At 35.9% G+C, this 27,950-nt stretch overlaps 1 protein-coding gene across 2 annotated transcripts in view; it reads right to left on the reverse strand.

The window, feature by feature from the left end:
- The window catches only part of GMDS (GDP-mannose 4,6-dehydratase), a 276,482-nt gene that overhangs the window by 237,107 nt on the left and 11,425 nt on the right, over nucleotides 1-27,950 (reverse strand). The window contains exons 2-4 of one of the 2 annotated variants that reach the window (XM_070942551.1): nucleotides 10,593-10,637; nucleotides 8,564-8,651; nucleotides 6,167-6,276 (exon numbers count right to left, since the gene is read on the reverse strand). In XM_070942551.1, the coding sequence (XP_070798652.1) occupies nucleotides 6,167-6,276; nucleotides 8,564-8,651; nucleotides 10,593-10,637 (243 nt within the window). Of the gene's footprint in view, nucleotides 1-6,166; nucleotides 6,277-8,545; nucleotides 8,652-10,592; nucleotides 10,638-27,950 lie in introns of both variants that reach the window. The other variant, XM_070942550.1, reaches the window with a different exon arrangement.

Here is a 27,950-nt window from a genome sequence, read left to right on the forward strand (position 1 = left end):
ATTAAAATATGAGCCAGCAGTGTGCTGCAGCTGCCAAAAAAGCCAACAGAGTTCTAGGATGCATAAACAGAGGGATAGAATCAAGATCACGTGGAGTGTTAATACCACTTTATAATGCCTCGGTAAGGCCTTATACTGCATTCAGTTTTGGTCACCACAATATAAAAAAGAGGCTCTAGAAAGAGTGCAGAGAAGAGCAACAGGGATGATTAAGGGACTGGAGGTTAAAACATATGAAGAACTGTTGCAGGAACTGGGTATGTCTAGTTTAATGAAAAGAATGACTAGGGGTGACAGGATAGCAGTCTTCCAATATCTCAGGGGCTGCCACACAGAAGAGGGAGTCAAGCTATTCTCCAAGCACCTGAGGGCAGGACAAGAAGCAATGGGTAGAAACTAATCAAGGAGAAAAGCAACCTAGAACTAAGGAGAAATTTCCTGACAGTTAAGAGTAATTAATCAGTGGAACAACTTGCCTCCAGACATTGTGAATGTTCCATGCTAGAAGTTTTTTTTAAAAAAATGATTTATATGCCGCCCTTCTCCGGAGACTCAGGGCGGCTTACAATGCGTTAAGCAATAGCCTTCATACTTTTGTATATTTATACAAAGTCAGCTTATTGCCCCCACAATCTGGGTCCTCATTCTACCTACCTTAGAAAGGATGGAAGGCTGAGTCAACCTTGAGCCTGGTGAGATTTGAATAATTGCAGACAGCTTGATGTTAATAACAGTGCTTTAGTCTGCTGCGCCACCAGGCTCTTTTCAAGGCTCTTTTTTTTCTTCTTTTTAAGAAGAGATTGGAAAACCATTTGTCTGAAATGGTATAGGGCCGTGATGGCAAACCTATGGCACGTGTGCCAGAGGTGGCACGCAGTGCCCTTTGATGGCACGTGAGCATCGCCCCAGTTCAGCTCTACTGCACATGCGCATGTGTGTGCCTCCTGCTGCCCAGCTGGTTTTCGGGTCTCTGCCCTGCATGTGCAGGGAGCGGGGCGCATGCAGGGGGCCGTGTGCGCATGCATGGGGGCACATGCATAGGGGCTGCACACGCATTGCATTTTGGGGATTCAGGGGCATGCACGCGCATTTGCGTGCACACACAAATGCGCACTTTGGGCACTCAGTCCAGAAAAGGTTAGCCATCACTGGTATAGGGCTTCCTGCCTAAGCAGGGGGTTGGACTAGAAGACCTCCAAGGTTCTTTCCAACTCTGTTATTCTATTCTAAGTTTGTTTTCTCAATAACTGGGGAGTATATTTTAGAAGACCTATGAAGAGAATTACATTTTTAAAATATTAATATTTTGGTATTATATTTTATAATGCTGATTGATGTTTCAATACTTTTTTAAACTAAATCATTTCTAATGATTGTTATAAGTAGGAAATAATAACCATTCAATTTATCATATTTTAATATATTAAAATACATTTTAATATATGTTTGTGTGTATAAGTGTGTGTCTTATAAGTGTAAGGCAGCTGCTGGAAAAGCTGCTCATGTGACCTTGGGAAGAAAGCCCTTTGCAGCCAGCAATTGTCTTCTGAATAACCAGGCTGGGCATGGACGGCAAAGGTCAGCTAAGGCAATAGGGGCTGCAGAGTGCGGGAGACCAAAAGGACACAGAAGGGAGAGGAGATAAGGTGGGTGAAGGGAGTTGAAGTACTCCTGTTGCTATTAGTTTGGATGGACTGTTAAGCAGCCAAATTCTGATCATGTAACTGCGTGGGCACTGCAACATCCATAATTTTGTGAACTGGTCGTAAGTCCCTTTGTTTAGCACCACTAAACTCTGAATGGTTGTTGAATGAATGGTCCTAAGTTAAGAACTACCTGGAGCATTTCTTTTGATAGATTATTCACTAAGCTGCATTAAAATTACGATTTATAAGTGAAGTATGTACCCTTTCTCTTTTATCTAGCGGTTTTGTTTGTTCTACAATAATGTACAACGTAATTACCTACTTTAAAAGTTATTTCCCTCTGAATTTGTGATTAAGTACTTTATCCATGTTCTCTGGACTTTGATAGACCCATTCCAAGAATGATTTATCTTTGTTGGTTTCCTACAGGAAACCGGACCAACATCCTATTACTTTATTTTCCTTACTTTTAGCAGAGCTCACATAAAATTAACTGGAAGGAGAAAACCTATTTAGTCAAGCAATATTGCATCAAAATGAAGAAAATGCAGGGTAAGATTAGACTATCTGACAGTGATGTACAGGGCCACTATAAAATAATAACTATATATGAAAGCTGCATGAAGGCACCAAAAACATAAAAGACAAATAAAAAGATTTAATGTGGGTACAATTGTCAATCTCACACAAAATATTCATAACCCCAAAACTGTCTTGCATTGAATTTCAGATTTATTTGAATTGGTATTATCTAGTGGCTAGTTTTTGTATTTGGGAGATTTTGGTACCTTTAGGTCAGTCTGGATTCCAGGCAGCTGCCTGGAGAAATCTGTATAGTTTTCTTGGTAACATTTTAAGAAGTGCTTTGTCACTTACTTCTTCTAGGTCTAAGAGGGAGTGACTGATCCAGTCACCCCACTGTCTTTATACTTATATTGGTTTTGAATTCTCCCAGTTTCTAGTGTTGTCCCCAGTAGTGGGCTGCAACCAGTTTAACAACTGTTTCTGTGAGCGCAGATGAGTGCGCCTAACACGCTTGGGTGCAGTGTTCAAAATACAACAATTTGAAGCTCAGCTACTTACCTTCTAAGGCAGCCCCAGTCAGGAGAACAGCAGAAGCGCAGAAATCAGCTGTGCCGCGCGAATCAGCTGAGCCAGAAAGAAGGAAATATAGGACAGGACAGGACAGGGCAGGGGTGGGTAGGCGGGGCCAGCTGATCGTCAGAACTACCGGTTCGCTCGAAATGGTCCGAATTGGTTGTCCCTTTAACCACTATACCAGATTGTCTCATAAACTGTGAATTGCTTTAGGAATTTGAGTTATAAAATATAATAATAATATTCCAACAGATAAGCACCACTACATAACACCCGAGATTTAACAGCTGTCATAAGAAACATAAAAAAGTCTGAATAGTGGACATTGTATGTAGTACCTGGAGATAGCAGAATGGAAGAGAAAGAACTGGAGAAAATCACAAAATACAAAGACTTGCAAACAGAAGTGGAAGAACAGTGGCAAAATCAAGCAAAGATAGTACCAATAGTAATAGGCACCTTGAGTGCAATTGCAAAACATCTGGAGCCTCACTTGAACACCATCAGCATTGACAAAAGCACCATCAGTCAATTGCAAAAGGCAGGTTTACTTAGAACAGCTTACATCCTATGCTGATATCTGTAATACCATCAAACAATATCTGCCTATCCCAGATCCTTAGAAAGGATTTGATAGGTGAATATTCCAAATCCAAATATCTGTGTGACGAATCATAATATTGAAAATATCAGATCTAAACATTTATTAGCAAAACTTTTACAAGATTAAAAAGTATAACATTTCCTACGTTCCAGAAAATCAAAAGGCAACAATGAAAATTATTACTATTATTGAGTGACAGAAAAGTATCGATTATGAATGTATGTATGTATCGAAACACAGAAACACACAGAAATGCAGATGTAGAGACAAAAAAGCACCAAAAAGACAGAAAAATATATATATGTATTCATCTTCATTCCTTATCTTGTGGCTAAATACAGAAGAGGCAGTGATGTGGGAATTTATCTTGTTTAATTTCATATAACTCCTCAACTCTTTCAAATAATTCAAATCAGTTACATGAGAATAAAAGAAAACAAAGATGAACAGAAAGCACAAACAACATATATAGACACTTGTTAAAGACAGCTTTGTAAAATGTTTTGCATTGAGCATTCAGAAATTTGCTTAGATCTTATGACCTGTCAAAAATTTGAAAGCTGATCTATAGTAGGGCATTCAAATGCAGTCATAGGTTGAAGGGGCAGTGGAAATGACACATACACAAAACCCTCATGCAAACAGAAGTGTCAACTGTATGCTCTGATAAGTCCAGGCCAACATTTACACACAAAAAGAATGTTGGATTGGATCCAAACCTGTTCGAGTGGAAGGGATTTCAACTTGGCAGAATATCCTATGAGTGAATAATGTCCCCTCTTGCACTGCAATATCCCATCCAACATGCCACTGCCTTTTTGAATATTCTAACATTCAGGAATAGCATTTGGAAGGGAATATATCACATGTATGTGATACAGATATACAGAAAAGTCTTGATGCACAAACAGAATTACTTAACTGGAATTCAACCTATTATCTTTTATTTCTATATTGGATAAATTTAATTTAATTCTTCTTAGGTGAATGCTAAAGAAAACAATAATTGTACATTGTAACAATGATGTGAAACCAAATTCTTTCGCAGACTATATGAAGCAAATATAGGCTTTCCATTAATAATCAACACTAACAAGCAGGAAGCAGTTCCAGAGCCCAGAAAGGTAAATAGGATGAGGGCTGATTAATATTTGTACCGAACGCTATCGTGCAAGCCCAGAACTACATGTTTGACTGGAAAGTTGCAAAACACCTGTCAAACATAAACGTGTATGGATAAGTCACCAAGAGTTCAGTTAAAGAGTCACTGATTTGATGGCAACGCAATTTAAGCAATAATACTAAATTAATTATAGTAAATCATCACTGTCATCATTAACATCATCACTGAACAACAGTAAGAGTATCATTCTTCTCATTCCTTTAACTCAGAGGTCTTCAAACTTGGCAGCTTTAAGACTTGTGGACTTCAACTCCCAGAATTCTCCAGCCAGTCTGGGAGTTGAAGTCCACAAGTCTTAAAGCTGCCAAGTTTGAAGACCTCTGCTAACTGATTACATTTATCTCTGGGCTTAAAACTTTTTACCATTAATTGTTTTATTGTACTGTAACTGACTACAGGGGTTATTTATACAATAGAAATTGGAAACTGTTAACATTGTGATGATCTAGATAAATTAAACCTTTGAATATGAGAAAAACATTTCTAATCAATGCTAAATAAAAGTTCTAAGATGTTAATGAATGTAAGATTGCTTAACTTGTGTAACTGATACTAAGGATGACATTGATAAAAAGTTGCAAAATGCATTACATTATTTTATAAGATTAAGGTTTAGATTTTTAAGCTTAACATTTAATAATGAGGTCTCCGCTGTATTGTTGTTGTTGTTGTTGTTGTTGTTGTTATTGTTATTATTATTATTATTGTTATTATTATTATTATTATTATTATTATTATTATTACTACTATTATTTTAAAGTCTGTGCTTAACACTTTGATGATCAAGAAGCAAAAGACAAAGGGATAAGGACGGAAATTTCTCAGTGGCAAGAAAGTTTGAAAGGTAAGCGGGAGTAGAATAGAGAAGGGAAAAGGGAAGAAATCTACATCATGTATGGCCATGGGGGATCAGAGACCCCTACAAGGGCACCCTCTTCAGAGAAGTATCAAAGCCACCACTTTGTTGATAAAACGGATGGACATGCTTTGTCATTTCCAATGTGACGGAATGATACCCCCTTAACAAACTGAGAATCTATCTCAGTTTGTAGATACTGAATATATAATTCTTCATTGTTTATATCAATGTATTTTATAGAAATAATGTTCATGGATATTTAAAGGTTATGTCAGCATGAGAAAGGTTGCAAGAAAAAAGTTTTTGAACTCCAAGAGCACTGCTGAAACAAAAATAATTGCAAAAAGTGCATAAGGGTGTTTTACATCATTTAAAGAATATCCCAAACTCCAATCAAACTTCAGTTAAGAAATTAACATGACTAAATAATCCACAGGTGAGTCATCTGCCTTCGCTGTATTTATTTAAATGTTTATACTCACAAATCATGCTTCTTCCCCATATATACAGTATACACACACACACACACACACACACATATATGCATATATATGCATGCGCACACCAGCATTCGTTTGATAAACCTTTGTTTACCTAAACTATTATTTAAGGTTTCTTTTGTATTTTTACATTCTCAGAATTTTGTTCATAGATATATGTTAAAATAAAATTAAAAAATGGGGTCTAACAAAATAAGTAGCAACAAAATATACTACACATTTTGCTAACAGATAATCACATATTTATTTTGTAAGAGATTTATTAATATTACTTACTTTAACATGACTCTGTGCTCCAAGGTTGTAAATTTCAGAGGGCTTAACTTCGTTGATTATTTTCACCAAGCAAGTACTATCTGTCAAATCACCATAATGCAATTTCATATCTTCAAGGTAAAAAAAAAAAGTTAAAATTCATGTCGTGTTGCATTCATTTCTATTATATACTTTCCTAATTCCTTGAAAAATCAAGCAGACATATATTTTTATTATAACTATAAATAAATGAAGATTACAGCTTAAGTCACTGAGTGATAAATCATAGAAATTCTGAAATTTAATTTGCATTAATTAAATTAATGAGCTATAAGATTTTGTAACAACTGGCTTTCCAACAAAAATATAAAAAATATGATTTAAAAAATTAAATAAAATGACTTATATGATACAAAAAGTCAACTGAAAACATTTAAAGTCCTATTTATTTTCAACATATTGTTCTTAGTTCAGTTTTTCTAAAACCATTTATGTTACAAGTCACAATATGCAAAATATATTTTCTTATATTTTTCCTGCTCTGTAACTGGTTCCCTGAATTACAGATAGTCTTTGACTTACAACAGTTCATTTAGTGACTGTTCAAAGTTATAACGGCACTGAAAAAGTGACTTATGACTGTTTTTCACAGTTATGGCCTTTGTCACATCCCCATGATCATGTGATCAAAATTCAGATGCTTGGCAACTGGTTGATATTTATGACCGTTGCAGCATCCCAGGGTCATGTGATCACCTTTTGCAAACTTCTGACAAGCAAAGTCAATGGGGAAGCCAGGTTCACTTAACCACTTTGTTACTAATTTAACAACTGCAGTGATTATAATGAGCCGAGGTGGCACAGTGGTTAGAATGCAGTACTGCAGCTACTTCAGCTTACTGCTAGTTCAACAGTTCAGGGGATCAAATCTCACCGGCTCAAGGGCCTTCCATCCTTCCGAGATGGGTAAAATGAGGACCCAGATTGTTGGGGGCAATATGCTATTTAGTATATTGTCTTTGGTATAAGCCGCCCAGAGTCCTCGAATAGTGGGCGGCATAGAAATATGACTAATAAAATAAATAAATAAATTCACTTAACGACTGTGGCAAGAGGTGTCATAAAATGGGGCAAAACTCACTTAACAACATACATTTTGGACTCAATTGTGGCTGTAAGTCGAGGACTACCTGTACTAATGTAGAATAAGTATGTGGGTGAAGTCAGGTAAGTTGTAAATATAATTGTACATGGCCCTCATTATCTGCAGTTTAATTATCACGTGATTTTACATATTCATGATTGATAAATAAAGAAGAGAACTATAACGTGTACAGATTTTCACACGTTATGATTGGGCCTTGATTTTATATATGTACAAATGGCAGGCTTTCAGATATGCATATATGATATTTTTTTAAGAATCTGTTGTCATTTCAACCTAACTGTACCTGCTCCTTCTCCACTTTGGTCACTCACCAGCCCATACATGAGGTTCTACATGGCACCTAGGTTTCTTCAAAGACAAAGTGACTCACTTGGCTGGTGATGGAAGAGGTTACTCATTTGCCCTTCCTCACACTGGGTTCTCTATCTACATGGCTCTTTTGCCATCTTAGTGGATGGTCCTCTCAATCAATTGCTTGATCCTTTTGCTACAGTGAGAGCCATATGGAGGATAGCAATCAGCACAAGCAATTATACAAGTGAAATATTTCCATATTCCATCAAATAAGTTGCATTGAAGAAACTGCACAGGGAAGCCACATGATCTCTCATTATTTGAGTGAGGAGGAAGAAGAGGAACAAATGCAGAAACATTGCTTAGACAACATATGTGAGAGGAAAATGAAGGAACTGGATGACCATTAGGCTGTAAAGAAGGACCTTGTCCTTCTCACCACTATATTAGTTTGTTAGAAATGGCTGATGTTAGCAACAAGATTGGTTAGCAAGCTGCCTTGCTGTAATGGCTCATATTTTGATATCTGATCACCAAATTAATTTTACTAACATTTTTTCTATTGATTTCACATGGATATGCATAAAGGGACTTGATCAAAATTGCAATTTATATGGCCAAGAAAAGAATTGTGAACTAGTTCTAATTAGTCAAGAAAATAATTTGCAATATATTGACAAACCTGTGCTGCTATCCTAAAAAGTCTTCTTACTTTGCTTTTTTCAGAGATTATTAGTGATATCAACATTTCATATTCAGTTTCAGTTGAAATGAACAAAAATTAACAACATTATTTTATAAAGTATTTCTCAGAAAAGGATTGAGGCTAGACTAAAAAAAGACATTCACATAATTAGTCTCAGTGATCTGATGAAATCTTATACAAACATTAGCAATAAAAACAAAATCACATATGTCCTCTATGTATTTCCTCTCACCTTTCAGCACGCACTTACTTCCTTCTATGTGAGCCTGTGGGTTCTTGTAGAGATGTTCAATCCGTCCCGTGTTAAAAGAGCTAGATCTACGAACAATTCCATGTACCTGCAATTTAACAGAAGTACAGAAAATATTTTTGATATAAAGCTTCACAATATCAGATGTTGTGAGATCAGTTTTGTGATACAGAAGCGTCTGATTCAAATAGAAAAACAGGAAAGGGCCATAAAGATCCAGGAAAGCTACTTAATGGAAACAGCTGGATGAAAATAATGGCACCCACTTTCTCCATGCTTTTTCTCTTGTTTAATAATTAGACATTTCTGACAAACATCTCCAGCCCATGGAACTTGTATAACTTATATAATTATAAATGTGTACTTAAATTTGTACTTAATCTCTTCATGGGTTCAGATTTTTTCCTTGAACAATAAAAAGAAGAAGGTTTTTGCTATCTAGATCAGGGTGGATTTGATTTAAATCGAGTTGATTTAAATCACAATTTAAATCATGATTTAAATCACTAGTAAAAAGGCTTGATTTAAATCAACTCGATTTAAATCATAATTTTTAAAGAGCAACTGTCATCTCTGCTACTCCTTTGACCTACTGTTGACTCACCGATAGTCCCAGTGTTGCAGAATATACACTTCATGCTACATAACTAAGCTCCATTTCATGCTGAATAAACTAAATTATTTATGTATCTTAAATAGAAAACTATCTTACGATAGATTTTTACCCCAAAAGTTTATTAAAATAAATCCGATTTAAATCAAAAAAATCCGATTTAAATCAAAAAAATCTGATTTTTTTTATTTTTTTAAAAAAATCATTGATTTTTTCCACCCTGATCTAGATATATAACCAATAGCAATGTTTAATTTACATCTAGCCAACCCTTATTTTATTATTATTTATTTATTAAATTTTTATACCGCCCCCTCTCCCGAAGGACTCGGGGCGGTGAACAGCCAAAATTAAAACACACAATACAAATATTAAAATACAATTAAAACAAAATTAAATTATCTTTGGCTTCTCCAATTTAAAACCCCTTACCCATAAAATTCACCCAATTAAAATTTTTAACCCAGTCTGGCTTGCTGAAATAAAAAAGTCTTCAGGTCAACCCTGGCCAAACTCAGCACTAAGCGGGATTAGACCTGGACAACAGATCACAATGAAACCCCAGGTTTGTAAGGTGGACTAGAAAGAAAAAAAGGAAAACCAAAGGCAGTGGCAAACTACTTCCAGAACATTATTTATAATGAAAGTACCACCAGTGAAGCAGATATTTTACGTCTAGTACCTGGCAGTTTACTTAATTTTATTTCAGTCACTCTCTTGTTCTTCCTTTTGCTTATGTTAAAAAGACATGATTTCTAAGTTGCAAATATAAAAGTAGCAGTGTCACTTTACTATTATGAAATATATTGAATAGTGTTAGAAGTAACACAGAAGATGGAACTATTTGTATTGGCCACGATGATAGAAACATTTTAAAGAACGGAGGAATTGCTATATTATGCATATTATGTTGTTATGACAGCTAAATGGAAAGGGATCAAGTTCATTAATGAAGTACCACTTTTCAGCTTTTTATTCTGTGGTAGAGCGTTACGGTACCCAAAATTCTAACATTTCGTAATTGCTGAAGGACAATTCAATTTATTTTTTCAAGGTCCCCAACTCCCACCCCTGCAAAATACCTTCTCAAAATAAGTTAACTTTTTCCTCCTGCATCGTAACACATGAATTTAATGTAGCCTTGCTTTGCGCAGGCTGCTGTTTATCTGAATAAGCAGGAAGTGTGGAAAAACAGCTATACCCTGAGGATCGGAGGGATTCCACCATTGCAGTCTCCATGATAAAACAGTACAATGCACTGGCATGATTACAGCTCATGTTGTGCATTCTTTTCAAACGTTTTGATTTCTTATCTCATGCTGAATGGAAAACATAACCAGAGAGTGACAGCAACAAGGAAGCTCTGTCCAATTTATCCCATGAGTCTGCAGTCAGTCAGCAAGACTACTCACTCACCTCATAGCCCTTTTCCAGCAGGAACTCTGCCAAGTATGAGCCATCCTAATGAGAAGATAGGAAAATGTTATGAAAGTGTTAGGACCATCTTATCTCTATGTGGAAGCTGTCAGCTTCGGTCATCTTAAGAATACTGTAACTCAGAAATGAACTTGTAATTAACAGCCTACATGGAAAGTTCAGTGCATTCAATCAGTTACATGTTAATCAATCAAGAATGAGGAATTTAGCACTTCAAATCATGCCTTTGTTCTTCAGCATACAGAACAATAGGCAATTAATTCATTGAGACTAGCTATTGTTGCTTACTTTTAATTTGTCATGTTGCGAAATGAAGTGTATTAGGTAAGGAAGACAGATATCTTTATATGTACGTTTTACAACAGCTTCATAATTCACAGTTCTTGGAGAGCTGTATGGAAATGGACTTGCAAAGAAGGAGTTTAATGACCTTTTGGTAAGCATCAGTTTAGATCAGAAAGAGAGGATGTGGTGTGTGTGTGTGTGTGTGTGTGTGTGTGTGTGTGTGTGTGTGTGTGTAGGAAAAAGCCTCAAGATTGCCACATCAGTGAAAAAGTATTTTAAAAATTCAGAAATTAAATGTAAAGGTAAATTAAATTTAAGGTTCTATAATTACTAATACAAATGCAGTTAGCAAAATAAAACTGGAAAAATACTTTCTGGTTATGATCATATGAACATTTTACTAAATACATTCCCATACAGCTTCAGAATTATAATTTGTAACTTGGCATTGAGCTATATACTATTACTGCCACTTCAACTGTTCTGTATTTTATGTGACAGAACAATAGCCTGATGTGTCTATATTGTGGTAGTTGGTGTCTTCCTGACATCACTCAATGTCATTAAATTCATTAGTATATGTGAAGAATGAGTAATACAGTCAATATTAAAATACACTATTACTTTTCCAGAATCTGAAATAGAGAGAGAAAAATAATGAACCTTTAATTTTGTGCAGGTAATAAAGATCACTAAAGCATTTGCAAGGTGGCCCCATGTCTTAGCAAAACTGTATGAACACAATTATCTTATCTTATCTTCAAAACCAAAGATTATGATGAAATTCAGCTGCCAGTTATTTTTCTGATAACCTGGCTAGAATGTGGATATCTGAGATGGAGCATTTTATGTTATATACTCTATCCAAGAGACACTATAACCATCATACCATCCAGAATTAGTGAAAAGTGTAAACCGGGGTGTCAAACTTGATTTCATTGAGGGCTGCATCAGGGTTGTGTTTGACCTTGGGGGGCTGGGCTAGGCATAGCCAGGGTGGGTGTGGCCAGGGTGGACATGGCCGGCTCGATGTCACTCCTGTCAGGGGCGCCTGTGGTGGTAGTAGGGCAGCTCCACCACCACCCCATCCCCACCCTAGCTTAATTTTTACCCGTGCACTATGGAGTGGGCGTGATCTTAATTAGGGCTTATTTTGGGGGTAGGGTTTATATTGGGCGCACGTGTAAAAATCAAGCTAGGACTTACTTTCAGGGTAGGTAGTATTTTCGGGGAAACAGGATATTCAGTCACTTAAACCCAATAAAGCCATCAAAGATTTCCTACTTCAAGTACTTTTCAGGACACACATTGACTGGTGGGCTCTATTGCTGGAAGGGCTGTTTACTTATATAGCCAACATCCAGCAAGAGGGAAACTATCATAATTGCCATATACAAAAAAATAAGACAAGGAAAACCCTAAAAATTACAAACCCATAAGCCTTATTGATAAAATAGTTAAGATACATGCAAAACATCTCTCGAGAAAAGTAGAGGATCGGGTGATTAAGAACACTGCAATAGAAGAAAATGTATATAGTTCAGGGTTAAATGATGGAGTCCTGGGTAACTATCATCACTTCTAGTGAATGTGAGGTTTGCTCCATTTAGTAGCTTTTCCTGCTAGTGTTGATGGGGATATGTGGTTTCCTCCTTAGTAGTTCCTTGGAATATTTTTTTTCTTCTTGTTTGTCTGGGATTAATCCTTGCTTATATGAGTATTGACTACTGGAGAGAATATTCTGGTCTCTTCTTAGTCTTTTATTGTTTCTTTTGAATGGTATATAACTGTACTTCATTTCTATGTGTCCATTAATGGACAGATACAACTGAATGTCAAGCTTTCAGTAATGGTTTAGTGGTTTAAAGTGGTTTAAGATTTAACTTGGTTTAGGATGCACAGTTTTCCAACTGAAACTATGGTTAACTCTGTCCATGTATTATGAGATTAAGGAGTTTTCATCATGTGTTCTGACTATTAGTTGATGTTGATGGGCTGCACTCTGCTAGTATCAATTGTCCCAATTAAACCAAACAGGAAAGATGAATTAATTCTTTATTAACAGAAACTTGCAAGTATGAAAATACAAATTCACCACCACCACTTTTAACAGCTTGATCCCTTAAAGTGGGTCCTTCCTAAATATCTTTCTCTGACTATTAAACCACGGGTGCTCTTGCCTCCTGTCTGATTGTTTCCTAATAGCAATTCTTTCAAGGTCATCCACACATTCCATTACAGCTAGTCTTCTGTCTATCCTACCTAGTGACTGTTACAGTTCTTATATGTTGTAGATGACTCCTGTTTTTTCTTCTTGGGTTACTACGTCTTTCAGTTTATTAAAATGTTTTGAGGGCTTTAATTGGTTTGTGTGCTATGGTGATGCTATGTGGTTATAATAGTCTATTGGTGGTTTCTAAAATGTTTTTGATATGTGGTACCTTTCCATAGCTTGTGTTGTGTTGTGGTGAGTGAGTTGAGTTGAGTTGGTTGAGTTGAGTTGAGTTGAGTTGAGTGGTCAAGAACATTTTGATAAATTTGCTTGGGTATCCATTTTTTGGGGGGGGGGAGATGTTGTATAGGCTATCTATTTCATTTTTCTGATGATCTGGGCTGCAGCAGTGTGTTTATACTTCTTGCAATAATGTTCTGACACAGCTCTTCTTGTGGAACATTGTAATAAAGCACTTGATTAGTGCGGATTATTTTTCAATAGAAGAACATATTAGTGGAAGATCAGGCTAGATTTAGATCTGGGTTCCATAAAAGGCAACTGCTTCGTTCTACCCCACTTATTACTAAATATACAACAGATGGTAAACACCTGTTCACATCTTTCATAGATCTTAGTGGGGTACGTGATTCTATAAACAGAGTTTTTATTGAAGAAGTTGGCCAAGCTAATATGGAACCCAGACTTCATTAGCAGAAGAAACTGTGTTTAGAAAATCAATGCAGCAGATGGCCAACCATCTCTGGACTTGGAGGCAAATTAGATATTGTATGCTCACATGGGAGATCTTCAAGGAAAATCACTATCATATGCTAAATGGTGTGATCTTAAAATGGCTCCATTATTGCTGTTAACATCTATTCTTTTATCCTTGTGATTTTTCATTTTTCTTAATAATGACTGGTTTTTTATATGTTTACTGTTTTATAATTTTGTACATTGCCCAGAGTAATTTTTGTAAGATGGGCAGCCTTAAAAATTTGATCAATCAATCCATCAATCAATTGGGAAATCAAAAAACATCCCTTAAGAAGGAGATGGCAGCCTGCTTCTGTAGTGCTGCCTAATTCTTTCATCAATGTGTCCAAAAAGTCATTAGAAAATGAGCTCTACTTGAAGATTTTATTTTACTTTTGGGAACACACACGACAGCATTTATGTGTTTCTAAACTGTCTTAAAATTGAAAATAAATATATGCTGGTGGTGGATAGCTTCTGTCTTTTAAGACTGACTATCAATAATAAAGGAACTACCAGTCAAGCAATACATTGCCAACTACTTCTTGGTCAAATAGCAATGGTGGTCTTGGAAAAATTACTATGTTTATATCTACAAAAATCTAAATCTAAATCATACAGGCCATCCCTTTCCCAGTAGCACTCTATTGAAGCAAAATTGGATTTTGAAGAAGCAGGAGAGAAATAGTATTGATGCCCTTGAACTTTGGCATTGGGGCAGTCTTCTGTGAATACTGTTCTGATCTAGGCTCTCTTAACAAGCAGGAGGCAGGAATTACTGGCAAAACCTCTTATTTACACGACTGTGAATTACGTTCATTTACAGTCAGCAAGGTTTGTCCAAACAGTTTTTCAAAGGAATATTTCTCAACACACCTTATCTCGTTTGGCAAGCTGCACGTAACTTGTTTCCAACTACAGTACAAGACAAAACTTGGAACAAAGTCTCTCAGAGTCACAGAATGAATGGTTTCCTGCAAAAGTCCACTCCCTGTTCGCTCCTCTTTTATTTCCTATGGGAGGGGCCAATCACCTCCAAGGTGTGGCTTTACTCCCGAGTTGACCTTGCTTTCTGAGTTGTTCTTGTCTTCTGGCAGCTCTGCGCATGCGCACACTGGGAAGATGTTCCAGCTGTTTTTCTGCCTCGCTGCTGTCTAACTCCCTCTCTGCCTCCAACGCAGAGCCCTCATCCAAGCTTTCCCTAGCACCCAGGACTGGCCCAGGTTCCTCCCCAACCTCCTTACTGTCCAACTCTGCTGCCAGCTCTGCTGGCCACTGGCGGGCCACAACAAATACCATGAATAACCAAGGAAACAAACACACTGATCATAGAAAACACACTACATTTACCCTGTATGCCAGAATTGCTTATTTAAATTTAAAACAAAATCTTATAGTTAAACCTTTACAAATGTAATTTTGATTCATAGTTCTTATACCTTCAGACTAATTTAATATCAAAAACATTTTTGTGGTATCATTTTATATAAAAACAAGTTAAGTTGGGCCTAGTATTTATTTACTTGTTTGTTTATTCATATATTTATTTATTCACTCACTCACTCACTCATGTGTCGCCTGTTCAACAGTTTTCAGGAGGCTTACATCCCAGCAATAAAGCCACACACACACACACACAAATCCAAAACACAAATTTTATTCATCATGTGTTCTCTCGTTTTCTCTCTTTCTCTCTCTTCCCTGCTTGGACAAGTCTCTTCAGTTTTCTTGGAAAGATTTTGGAAGTGATTTTCCATAGCCTGCTTCCTAGGCAGAGAGAGAGGGAGGGAGGGAGGGAGGGAGGGAGGGAGGGAGGGAGGGAGGGAGAGAGAGAGAGAGAGAGAGAGAGAGAGAGAGAGAAACCAGTTGGCTTTATTTCCCACAAAATTTCATTTCCTATCAATGGCAATTTTCACTCTGATGGCTTGGTAAATGTGAATAGTTTTATTAATCTTCTGCAATATGACACTCAAGACTATTCCAGAATTAATGACTCGCTATCTATACTGAGAAGCTTAGCTTCCAAGAACTTTATCTCTAATACCTCAATGAGGAAGTTCTTAATCTATTGTCTTGGCCAAGATTTGGCAGGGAGATAAATTATATTTGAATCAAACAGTCTCATATGTAACAGGGATACATACTGAGTTTTATAAGTGACATCGGCTGATAACTAGGGGCACTCCCACAGTAACATTATACTGCTATGCTGTGTTGACCAGTCAGAATACAAGATATACTCTCTGTATATTTTGAATTGTCTTCAAGCATCTCCATATGAAAGGAAAATTGCACAGACAAATATGACACAGACAGAACAGGTACTTTTGTTTATATAATTCTTCTGATGTACTGGAGTATTTAATAAAGTGTGTTACCAAGAATTCCAAGCTTATATGGAAAATGATGTTTGATATGATGTGATGTGATATGATGTGATACCCACATGTGTCCTTTTTCATACTGTTCAGAAAAGGCAAACCAGAAGAGTTTATTTTAGATTCCTACAATCCAGGATTTGTTTAAGTATGTTTTGATGAATAAGCCAAAATGGTTCACAGAATACATTTGGCAAAAAACAAAGAATATTGTAGCTTTGCATGCTCAGACAGCACACAAAATGGCAGAACAACAATATTTTAGAAAGCTATACTTAAAAATATTTAGCAGGAGATTGGAGACAGCTATAAACAGAATAACAGCCAAGAATTCAAGTTCTTAACTTTCTGCCAACCAGATGGTGAATTTAAAATTACATTGATGACTAATGTTAACACTGAACCAGTTTAGGATATTAATGGAAAACCTCAGACAGAAACTAGGACCACAGTCATTTATAAACCAACCTTTTTGCAATCTTCTAGATGTGAATAATGAATCACAGAGGCTTGTGAGCTAGCCAAAAGGTAACAAGACTTGTCACATATGCTGACATGGTTAAGTATAAATCCTATAATATCTGATGACAAAACCAAACTACAATTTTCCATTCAGTTACACGAATATATTTCCAAACACTCTACCTGGAAAGTAGTTGAAGTAAAGACACCTGGGAAATAGCCACAAATTTAGCAAGATAGTCTGGTCTATGTCTACCTTGGAAGCTACTGGAATCATTCTCACACTTCAAACCATACTGTTCACTTAAATATTGCTAATTTCTTTTTTTCAAGTACTTTTAAACAGCTGAACCTGTTTTAGCAATTATCTACCTACCCTATTTTTTGGAGTATAAGATGCACCTTTTTCCCCCCTAAAAGGGGGTGAAAATTTAGGTGCATCTTATACACCGAATGTAGCCCCGCCCACCCACTGGCCCCCACCCTTTGGCCTCTGCCTCGCAGCACTTGCCTCCTTGCAAGCAAACAGTAAGAAAAAACAGCTCATTTCAGCATCAGCACAGCCTAATTAGCACAAGTTGAATGGATTGGCCTGCCGACTCTCAACTGATTTGCTCTCAGCTGTTTTGCGCAGGCTCTGCTGCTTGCTGCAAAGAGGTAATTGCTGGAGCAGATTTTTTTTCCTTTGTGCTAATCAAGCTATGCTGAAAACGAAAATGAAAGTAAAGCAGGCTGTTTGCTGTTTGCTGCAACGAGGCAAAATTGCTCAGAGGCAGAGACAGAGGGAGATTTCTTTTTCTTCTTTTCCTCACCAAAAAAGGTAGGTGTGTCTTATACTCCGGTGTGTCTTATACTCCGAAAAATATCATATATCCATTTTTTTACCCTTTTACTTCTATATGGCATAGATCACAATTGGGACCCACAACTAAGTCATTAAGTAAAGCAGTCAGTAAGTGAAACAGCAAATATGCTTATGATCTTATTTCAACTTTCCTTTGCTTTACAAACCTGCAAAAGTTGTAAATGCAAGGATTGGCTGTTAAGTTACTTTTTAAAATCAGGGAACAAGTGTCTCAAGATAATTAGAAATGTAGAGCCAAAATAACAGAAGAGCGCAGCTAAAGATCCTTTTCAGATGGATTCTACTACTATCATTATACCCAACGATTACTTGCCATATTTGATAAATACTGTGAATTGTAATGAATCTATTGGGGGTATTTAACTAGGTAAAAGTATTAAAAATGCATACTGTTGAATTCTTTTTTTCAAATACGTTAATAAGATAACTTGTATCATATAGCCCATTGAGTTTCTCAGATATTCTTATAGGAACACTGAAGTAGCTGCATCCTCTTGCAAGTTTCCCAGTGGTTTTTTTCACTCGCCCCCAAACAATCTCCACATGCATGCACAATTGTTTTCTTGGTCCTTCCAGAATGAAAACTTCTACTACTGTTCCCTAAGTCTGCCCTAGATAGTAAAAGGCATCTCAATAGCTGGCCTGGGGGAACAGAGGAAGGTATAAAGTGAGCAAAAGAAGGAAGAAACAAAAAAAAAAAGAGTATATTGTTCAATGTAAAATAGATCAGCAGATATGAAATGGTCTATATGTAAAAATAACAAAGTAATTGAAATATTAGGAAAAGAGAAAAATAAATATTGAAGTCGGAATAAGAAATTAGGAATTAAAGAAAATAAGAGGTGGAAGGTTATTTAAGTTGAAAGATTTTAAGGTAAAAATGGAATAAGTTGAAATACACTGTTAAGAATTAAAACACATGATGGGAATCTTGAGGAATATATGCAATAAATGGAGAGAATTGGGGATGCCTGGACACCATAGGAAAAAAAAACACTGAATTGAAAATTAATACAGCAATAGAGAGATGGAAGGAGTAGGGAGATTGAAGGAAGGGAGAAGGAGAGAGAGAGGAATAGAAGAAAGGGAAGAGGAGAGGAAGAAAGACAAGGGAAATAAGAGTAGGAGAGAAGGTTAGATGGGGGGAAGAAAGGAGGACGGGGAGAAAGGAAGGGGAAGTAGAGAAGGAGTAGGGAAGAAGGTAGGAAGGATAAAAGAAGGGAGGGAGAGGAAGAGAGAGAGAAGAAAGATTGTTGTAAAACAATAAAGATGAAATGGAAGAAAGGCATCCCCGAACATGTTTAAATATATTAGGATAAAGAATGAATTATTAAATATTAAAAGAGAATATATATGATTAAAAATGGAGAAAACAGAATTTGAGGGTGAAAGAAGATACTGTTGATAGAAATAAGAATAGAAATATTAAGATTTGATTTAAAATATGGAAAAAGAACACTTTGGCAGAAATTGTAACTAAGTAAAATATATTTGGATATGATAAGTTGGATATGATATGATATGATATGATATGGTCAATACTCTGTTTCATAAAATATGTGGGTGTGTATTGGGGGGGGGAATCCAATAAAACTTGATTTAAAAAAAAAGAAGGAAGAAACATTGTAGGAAATTATATGACTGCATGATACTGTATATGTGAATGTGGTTTATGCAGTGTGCAGCCAGGGGGAACTTGTACCGTGTGAGACTGATGCTTCCTCAAGTCCTTTCCTCCTGAAACACATCTTATTCCTTCAAAGTAGTTTATTCAAGGTGAGATTTCCGGCTTGCTGCTTGTCCCCGCTGGACGCTCCTTTGGGATCGTCGAACCCACTGCCTGTAAGAGCCGCCTTTTTCAGCGGAATGGCGGCTTGAAAAAACTCCGTTTCCATTAGGAAACGGAGATAGAGCCGGCTGGGGTGGGTAGAGTCCTCTGCCTAATCCCAAAAGTTTTTTATTTACTTTTGGGAGGGAGCGGAAGAGACTCCCCGTATCCCCAGCCGATGCTCCGGGCTCTGGGAAATCTCTGCTACACGCAGAGCTAGGGGGCAAAAGCAAGCCTGTAAATCTGTCAAATAAATTAATTAAAGAAGATATGAGCTGGACCTCTGACCCTGAAGCGCAAGTATTCTTTTTATTCTATTTTGCCTAAGAAGTGAAGTGAAGGGAAAAAAAGTTTTTTTTAAAATGGCGATTGCTGCTGCGGCTTGAAGAGAGGCTGAAAGGGAAACTCCTTCCGTTTTCAATTACAAAGTAGCGGAATGAATACTTTTGGCTGTAACTGAAGGCAAAATCTCACTCTCACTTCTGTTTTTTTTTTCTTTTTTTTTTTTCTCTTTGAGGATCTGATATTGATCTTGGTTGGAAAAAAGTTTTTTTTTCTCTCTTTTCCAGTAAATTTTGTCTGCGTGGAAAAATGGCACTGAGACTTATAAAACTAGACAAACAGGCAGTGGGGGGGGATTCCCCCATTAATAAATTACATCAACAAGTTTTAACTCTCCAGTCTCAGAAACCTGACTTTAATATAATAGAATTTCTTCTTGAGGAGATTGTAAGAAGGGATGAGATTGTGAATCAGCAACTTGAAAAATTTAAGTTGGAAATCAAAGAAATTGGTGAATTGGTGAAATCTAAGTTTGGCTTTTTGGATCGAAAGATTTTAAAAGTAGCTAAAGGCTTAGCAGACTTTATGACTCAGTTGGAAGCAAATACTAACTCTAAAATGAAAGAAACTGAGGAGAATTTGGATGACAAGATCCAAAAAATTAAAAAGGATTTGACAAACATTCAGGATAATAGTTCAGAAGACAAACTTAAAATGGAGGCTGATCAAAAGTCTGTTAATGAAGAAAATGTACAATGTATAAATGTACAACAGAGGATTGAAAGAGAAGTTTTAATGATCCAATACAATTTTACAGAATATGCAATTAGACTGAGAGGTTTGCAGGAAGATGACAGAGATGATTTAAGGAGGATATCTTCTGAAATTCTGGCTGGGATTTTAAAGGTTCAACCTGATGAAGTGTTTTGTAGGATTGACAGAATTTATAGAATAAACTCCTGGTTGGCAAAACAAAGGCAATTGCCTAGAGATGTGGTGATTTATTTTACAGACAAAGAAATTAGAAATAATATTGTCCAGAATTCTTATGATTCTGCTTTGCAATTTCGTGGAAGAAAGATTTGGATTTTTAAGGAACTCCCGCCCAAGATGTTAATGGAGAGGAAGAAATTTGGTTTTCTAGTGAATGAGTTAAAAAAAAGGAATATTTTATTTAGGTGGGACGTCCCAGTTGGTTTAATATTGAGATACCAAGGAGTAAGATACCAACTGAATACTGTCGAAAAAGCGGAAGAATTTTATCAAAAAATTTTAAAAATAAACTTAACATCTTTAGGCATAACACAGGACAAGCAAAAGGAGTTGGAAATAAAGGGAAAACATCAAATTACAGAGGCTGTGGTAGATAAACTGTCTTTGGACTCTTTGGATACCCCAGCTGGACTGTCTATAAATTTGAGAGCAGTGTCATCTGATTCTAATGTGATGAACTATCAACCTACAGACAAGTGCGTAAATCAATTAATTGATATACAAGTGATGGATAAGACATATGAGATAATAAAACAAAACCAACAAGATCAATCTACAAAGCAGAATGACAACCGAATAGCTGATACACAACTTGTAGGAAGGAAATCTGGATGGAAATGCAACCCGCAAAAGAAAAAGAAAAGAAACAGATCTCGTAGAAATAGTAGTTTCTAAACCAAGCAACAGTGAAGCCAGGGATTTTAAAAAAAATAAATAAATGAATATGTGAAAAGATATTGGTGGCGAATTATTGTTTAATACTATCTTGAGGAAAGTGGCAGATCTCTGCAATGCCGTGATTTTGGGATGTGGAAAGAGCCTTACACCGTTGGATTTGAACTATCTATTTTGGATTTCTTTTACCGATAAATATATTATATCTATTTTGAGTTACAAGGCAAGAGAGTCATGCTGGGGCATGCAGAAGATCTGGCTGTTACCCACTAAGATGATGGGGATTTATAATCCTGATGAAAACCACAATTACAACTATATGGAATATAATTATAATGTCACTCGGGTGGTTGTTTTTACTTTTATATATACATGAGGATATTCATTATTGATGGGGGCAGAAGATGACTGAAGATTTTGAATAAACTGTTGCACCAGGATGCTATGTTACCCTATTATGGATGACGGATTTAACAATCTAGTGGAAAGACATCAAAGAAGATACTAAATGAATTATAAATTTAAAGTTATTGTCTTTTCTTTTTTTTATAAAATGGAACGTATATATAGACATATGTATATTTTAGCAGAGTGGGCAGTGGATTATATTTAGAATTGTAGTGCATGGTAATCTTGCAGGAAACTGGGTTGAAATAGGTTAGTTTAGTGATTGATTAGTTTAAGAAAAAGGATTTTTAAGTTATATATTTCGGGGAGTGGAAGAATTGGATAGAACTGAATAAATGTTAAATTTGGAGAAGGCTGCTTTGAAATGTTAAATTAATATATATAAAAGTAAAGGTCATGTTGTTGTAATAATAATAATATTTTATAAGTTTGGGGGAGGAGAAAAAGGGTAGATTGTGAAAAGCGGAGAAAAGCGGAGTTATAAGAACATTATGCTAAGGGTCAGTATTTTGAGGAGTAGTAAGGGCATGGTAAAATATTATGTAATTAATTATGAATTAGTTTATTGTTGTGAAGAAGAAGTCACAGGGGGGGATGGGTGGTGAGGGGGGGGGTTAGGGAAGAAGGGAGGAAAAGGGGGAAAAACTTGTATTCGAAAAACTTTTTCAATAAAAAAAAAAAAAAGTAGTTTATTCAAGGAGACACAGTAGAAAAGAATCTATGGAGATTCTCAGTCATCTAGGTCATGGTTGTCCCAAAGGTGCTTTTTCCAAAGGCAACTGGACTTTATTTTAAAACAAAGTCCAGCTGCCTTTGGAAAAAAAGCACCTTTGGGACAGTGGAAAGGAGGCAGCATTCTCCATATTGTGGATCGTGCCCAATTTAAGATGTGCTGAACATCAGCTCCTTTGCAGATAATCTGGAACTGCAGCTGGTATAGAATGCTGCAATTTCAATCATGGGGCATGATTCAGAATCAGAGTGCTTTAAAAATGGAGCCCAGTGACATTTAAAAGATGGGATTCTAATCTTGCTACACGCTGCTTGAAATGTAGCACAACCCCATTTTCTTTTTTGCTAAAAGAAAGGAAAAAAATGTGATGAAACTCTTAAGATTTCATACTACTAGGACATTTGAGACAGCTGAATATGAAGGTTCTGTAAACCCTTTTTAATATTTCAGTACTTTTTAACACTCTAGTTGGTAGTCGTCCCTTAGAAATACTTGGTGATTCAAAACACAATTTGTATTTTATTCTTTTCTGGACTAGAAGCTATCATTTTCAATGTGCTTACACACAACATGAAATAAAAATGATACGTTTTCTCACTTTTTTCTAAAGAATTACTTCTAGAATAGAATAATTTTATATAATGATTTGATTCCTATAAAACAGAATATATAAAGTTAATTTAGATGGTTACAATGCATGCTATAAGGTAACTTATACAACAACTTCTGTAAAGATATGTAATGTTAAATGTCTATAAAATGTTTGCTTTCTAAAGTGCCTTATAGAATTTTATTATCTAATTTGCCTAGAACTTTTTTTATTTCCTTGAACTGCTCATTGTGAAAAGCAAACAAGCCAAACAGGCGTTATATGTTTGCTCTGCAAAAGAAAAAGGATATTACGTTATAAACAAATATTTGCTACTAAACCTATCAAACCAAATTCAGTTTCTAGCAAATACTGTTTTACTGCTTTCAACAACTGTTCTTTTTTTTTTAAAAAAAAAACAAGTTTTATTGGTTTTTTTCTTTTCTCCTCTCCCACCTTCACCCACATCTTTTTTTTTTTTGAACAGAATGTTGATCGTTTCTTATCTTATACAATTAGTCAAATTTTACTCAATTACAATTTTTGTCAATATCGTCTTCCCCCTTCCTTTTTTTTTGCATATACCTCAGTATTTCTATATTTGCATATATAAATACCTTCTTCATTTATCTCTAAATTCTAACTTTGCTAGTTGTACATTTTTGTCCTCTTTTATTCTTTAACAATTCATTCTTTTTCCTAATATATATTTGTTTGTTCAGAGCTGCCTTTCTTCCACTTCATCTTTTTTTTATTGTACAATGTTTCTCCTCAAACCTAGCCTCTCCCTCTTCTCCTTCCAACTTTCCCCACCTTCTTCTCCTCTTCTCTACTTCCCCTTCCCTTCTCCTTCTCCTCCTCTATTCCCCCCTCTTACCTTCTCTCCTACTCTGCTTTCCCTTCCCTTCCTTCCTCCTTACTCTTCCATCCCTCTCTCTCCTTCCTGCTCCCTCCAATTCCTTCATCTCTCTCTATTGCTGTATTCATTTTCAATTTAATGTTTTCCATTGTGGAGTTCAGGCAGCCCCGATCCCTTATCTTTTTAATTATTAACAATATATTTCATCTTATTTTCTTTTTTCCTTCAAATCTTTACTCAAACACTTTTCTAATCTCTTATCTTTTTTACTTTTACCAATATATTTTTTCTACTTTACTTCTTGCAAGTATAACATTTAAATCATTTTTATCATTTCAATTTCATTCAATTTTACATTCAATTTCAATAATTAAATATATTTCTCAACACATTTTAACAATATATTTCCACTTATTCAAGTATATATTTATAAAACGCATCTTAATCCTTTCTCATTTTACCCAATCCAATTAGTTCTTGAAATATTCTTAATTTGTCTTCTTTTCTCTTTCTAATTATGTTTCAAATATATAGTTTGGAATATTCCAAATATTACATTTCCCTCAACTGATTTATTCATATTGTTCAAATTTATCATTCTGTAAACCTCCAATATTATTGAGCATGTGACATTTATTATAATTTTCCCTTTGTTTCTACTTTTCTTTTCCTTTTTCCTATCTTTTCATTAATATTTTGTATCTTAAAATCATGAAATATTTGGCCTTTATTTCCCATTATTTTCCATCTCTTTTCCCTCTTTTTTATATTTCCACTGTAAATCCCAGTGTAATCATTTATATTTTTAATAATTTTCCTTCTCCACCCTCTTTTCCTTCTTTGCCTTGTTTTCCCTTTTTCTTCCTTTCTTTTGTATTTTAAAGTTCTGCACTCTCCTATTCTGCCCTATATTTCCCATTGTTTCTTTCTCTTTCCTTTTTTGTCTTTTCATTGTTAATCCTAATATGCTTATTTTGTATTTTAAAATCATAAAATCTTTTATTTTGTCCTTTATTTCTTATTATTTTCCATCTGTTTTCCCCTCTTTCTTATCTTTCCACTATTAATCATTTAAGTTTTTTGTATTTTCCCTTTTCCACCCTCTTTTCCTTCTTTGTTTATTTTCTTTTTGTTTAATATTCCATAGTCAGTCTCTTTGTCTTTGTCTTCATTATCCATCTCTCTTTCTTGATTCTCGTTAGTCATTTCCTTTTCATCTTCAGTGCATTTTAGTTCTGTCTTTGTCTTCTCAGATTTCGATTTTCCATGCAAATTTATAATCATTTCTTTTATTTCCAAACACATCGTTTTTATCAGTTCATTAAGTCCTGTTCCATTTTATTCTTTCCAGGTTGAGTTATTCCAGTTTTAAATCGCATTAAGGTCCTTCTTTTATAATCATCAAAGTCTGTCCTCTTGTAGGCAAAATGTATCCTTCTTAGTTCTCTCCGGTTATCTTTTTTTTAAAGTTCAAGGTTTTAAAAGTAAAACAATTCCATGTCATGCTCTTACTTCTCTTGCAAATGTCTCTCTATAATCCAGTTCCACTCGTCTAATTAACAAATCGCCATTTTATTTGTAATCCACATCCATGTTTACCAAGTCATAAAAGAGAAAAAATTCAGTTTTCACATGAGTTTCTCGGGCTATCCAAGGGACTTGCCTGTCCCTCTTTAGACACCGAGCTGCCTCTCTTTCTTCACTGTCCCTATATGACAGCTTCAGTCCGAAGACCCCACCAGTGACGGTTCGTCTGGCTGGATTTTGCTGAGCTCGTCAGAGCCCGACATTTTTCCCAGCCAGTAATGTTGCGCCGCTTCCAGATTGTCCAACAATTGTTCTTATTGTTATTGTATTTTGTAACAATATTTTTAATTCTATTGAATCAAAGGTTCACCTCAACCTGAGACTATAGTTGAAGTTTTAAGTCAAGGGCTGGAATATACCTATCCAAATGTTCAAAATGTCTTTCAAAACATTAAAACAACACACTATAATAGAGAAATAGGTAAATATTGAAATGTGTATTCCTACATACAGTTATTTGCAGTTATTAAAGTAGCACAAATAGGCTTTTATTTCTGCCCAAATTATTAGTTTGTAATAATAGGGTTGCTAAATATTTCACTCAGGGCGGGTTTCAAAACCCGTCGCTACCAGTTCACTCATGGACGCATGCACATGAGCGCGCACACGTGATGCTTCTGCACATGCGCAGAAGCATCCGGGTGGATGGGTGGAGCCTCCTGCCAGCACCGCTACCGGTTTGCCTGATCTGGGGCGAACTGGTAGCAACCCACCACTGATTCCACCTGAAAAGTTAGCTTTTGGACAAACTTATATTATTTTAGATTTGATATTGTAAAAAACACTACTTATTTTATCACTACTATGATTTATAGCTCATAAAATTAAAAAAATAAATTGACTAATTATTAAATTCAGTTCAAGCATCCAATTCAGATGCTTGACAACTGGTTCGCATTTATGATGGTTGCAGTGTCCCAGAGTGTCCCACATGATCACCTTTTGCAACCTTCTGACGAGCAAAGTCAATGGGAAAACCAGATTCACTTAAAATCCGTGTTACTAATTTAACAGCCGCAGTGAGTATATTAACAAATGTGGCAAGAAAAGTTGTAAAACAGGGGAAAACTGACTTAACAAATTTCTCATTTAGCAACATAAATGTTGGGCTCAATTGTGGTTGTAAGTTGAGGATCACTTAATTAGAAATTATATTGATTTAATACTGGAAAAATAACAATTCTCATTCCTAAATTATATACAGATAATCCTTGATTTGTGACCAGTCAAAGTTACAATGGACTCCAAAAAAGGCTACTTATGACTAGGTTCAAAGTTCTAAAACAAACGCCCTCCTCCCAAGGTCATATAACCATATTTTGGATGCTTGGTGATTGGTCCACATTGATGGCATTTATTTTTGTAGCACCCCACAGTCAAATGATTGTGATGATTTTGCTTGGAAGCTGGCATTTACTTCCAGTTTTCAGCAAAATCCACCCCATGGCAAACAATGGGTTTCCTTAATAACCACAGTGTTCCCTTATTTGTCACCCTCACATCTACCCTGTTTTCCCCAAAATAAGACATCCCCTGATAATAAGCCCAATTTGGCTTTCGAGCACATGGCAATAAGGCCAAGCGCTTATTTCAGGGTTCAAAAAAATATAAGACAGGGTCTTATTTTGGGGGAAACATGGTATCAAGAGACAACTTTTAAGAAAAAGGATCAAGTGTAAGTCAACAAACTTCAGACTAACTTGGAAGGATTACTATACTACCATTTCTTGAACTAGTGCTTCCCAAACCTGAGTAAGTCACCCCAAATTGGGTAAAAGTGGTTTTTCTTTGGGCAATGACACACACAAACCCATTACCCAATCATAACAGGAGCCAGTTTGGACTAGTGGTGAAGGCATCAGGCTAGAAACCAGGAAACTATGAGTTCCAATCCCGCCTTAGACATGAAAGCCAGCTGGATGGCTTTGGTTTGTTGTTATTGTTGTGGGAAAAATAGGAGGAAGAAGAAGTATTGTACAGGTAGTCCTCTATTTACAACAGTTTGTTTAGTGACTGTTCAAAGTTACAATGGCATTGAAAATGTGACTTATGACTGTTTTTCAGAGTTACGACAGCATCCTCATGATCATGTGATCAAAATTCAGATGCTTGGCAACTGGCTCATATTTATAACCGTTGATATGTCACAGGTTCATATGATCACCTTTTGAGACCCTTTGACAAGCAAAGTCAATGGGGAAGCCAGATTCAATTAACAACTGGGTTACTAACTTATCAACTACAGTGATTGACTTAACAACTTGTGGCAAGAAAAGTCATAAAATGGAGCAAAACTCACTTAACAAATGTCTGACTTAACAACAGAAATTTTAGGCTCAATTGTGGTCATACGTCGAGGACTACCTGTGCCCATATTAGATGAAAAGTACTTTCTGATGTGTGGTATTGGGTAATCAAGGAA

The sequence above is a fragment of the Pituophis catenifer genome, unplaced genomic scaffold, assembly GCF_029215685.1.
Source record: "Pituophis catenifer annectens isolate HBS135680 unplaced genomic scaffold, rPitCat1.0.hap2 SCAF_3, whole genome shotgun sequence".
NCBI classification, from domain to species: domain Eukaryota; kingdom Metazoa; phylum Chordata; class Lepidosauria; order Squamata; family Colubridae; genus Pituophis; species Pituophis catenifer.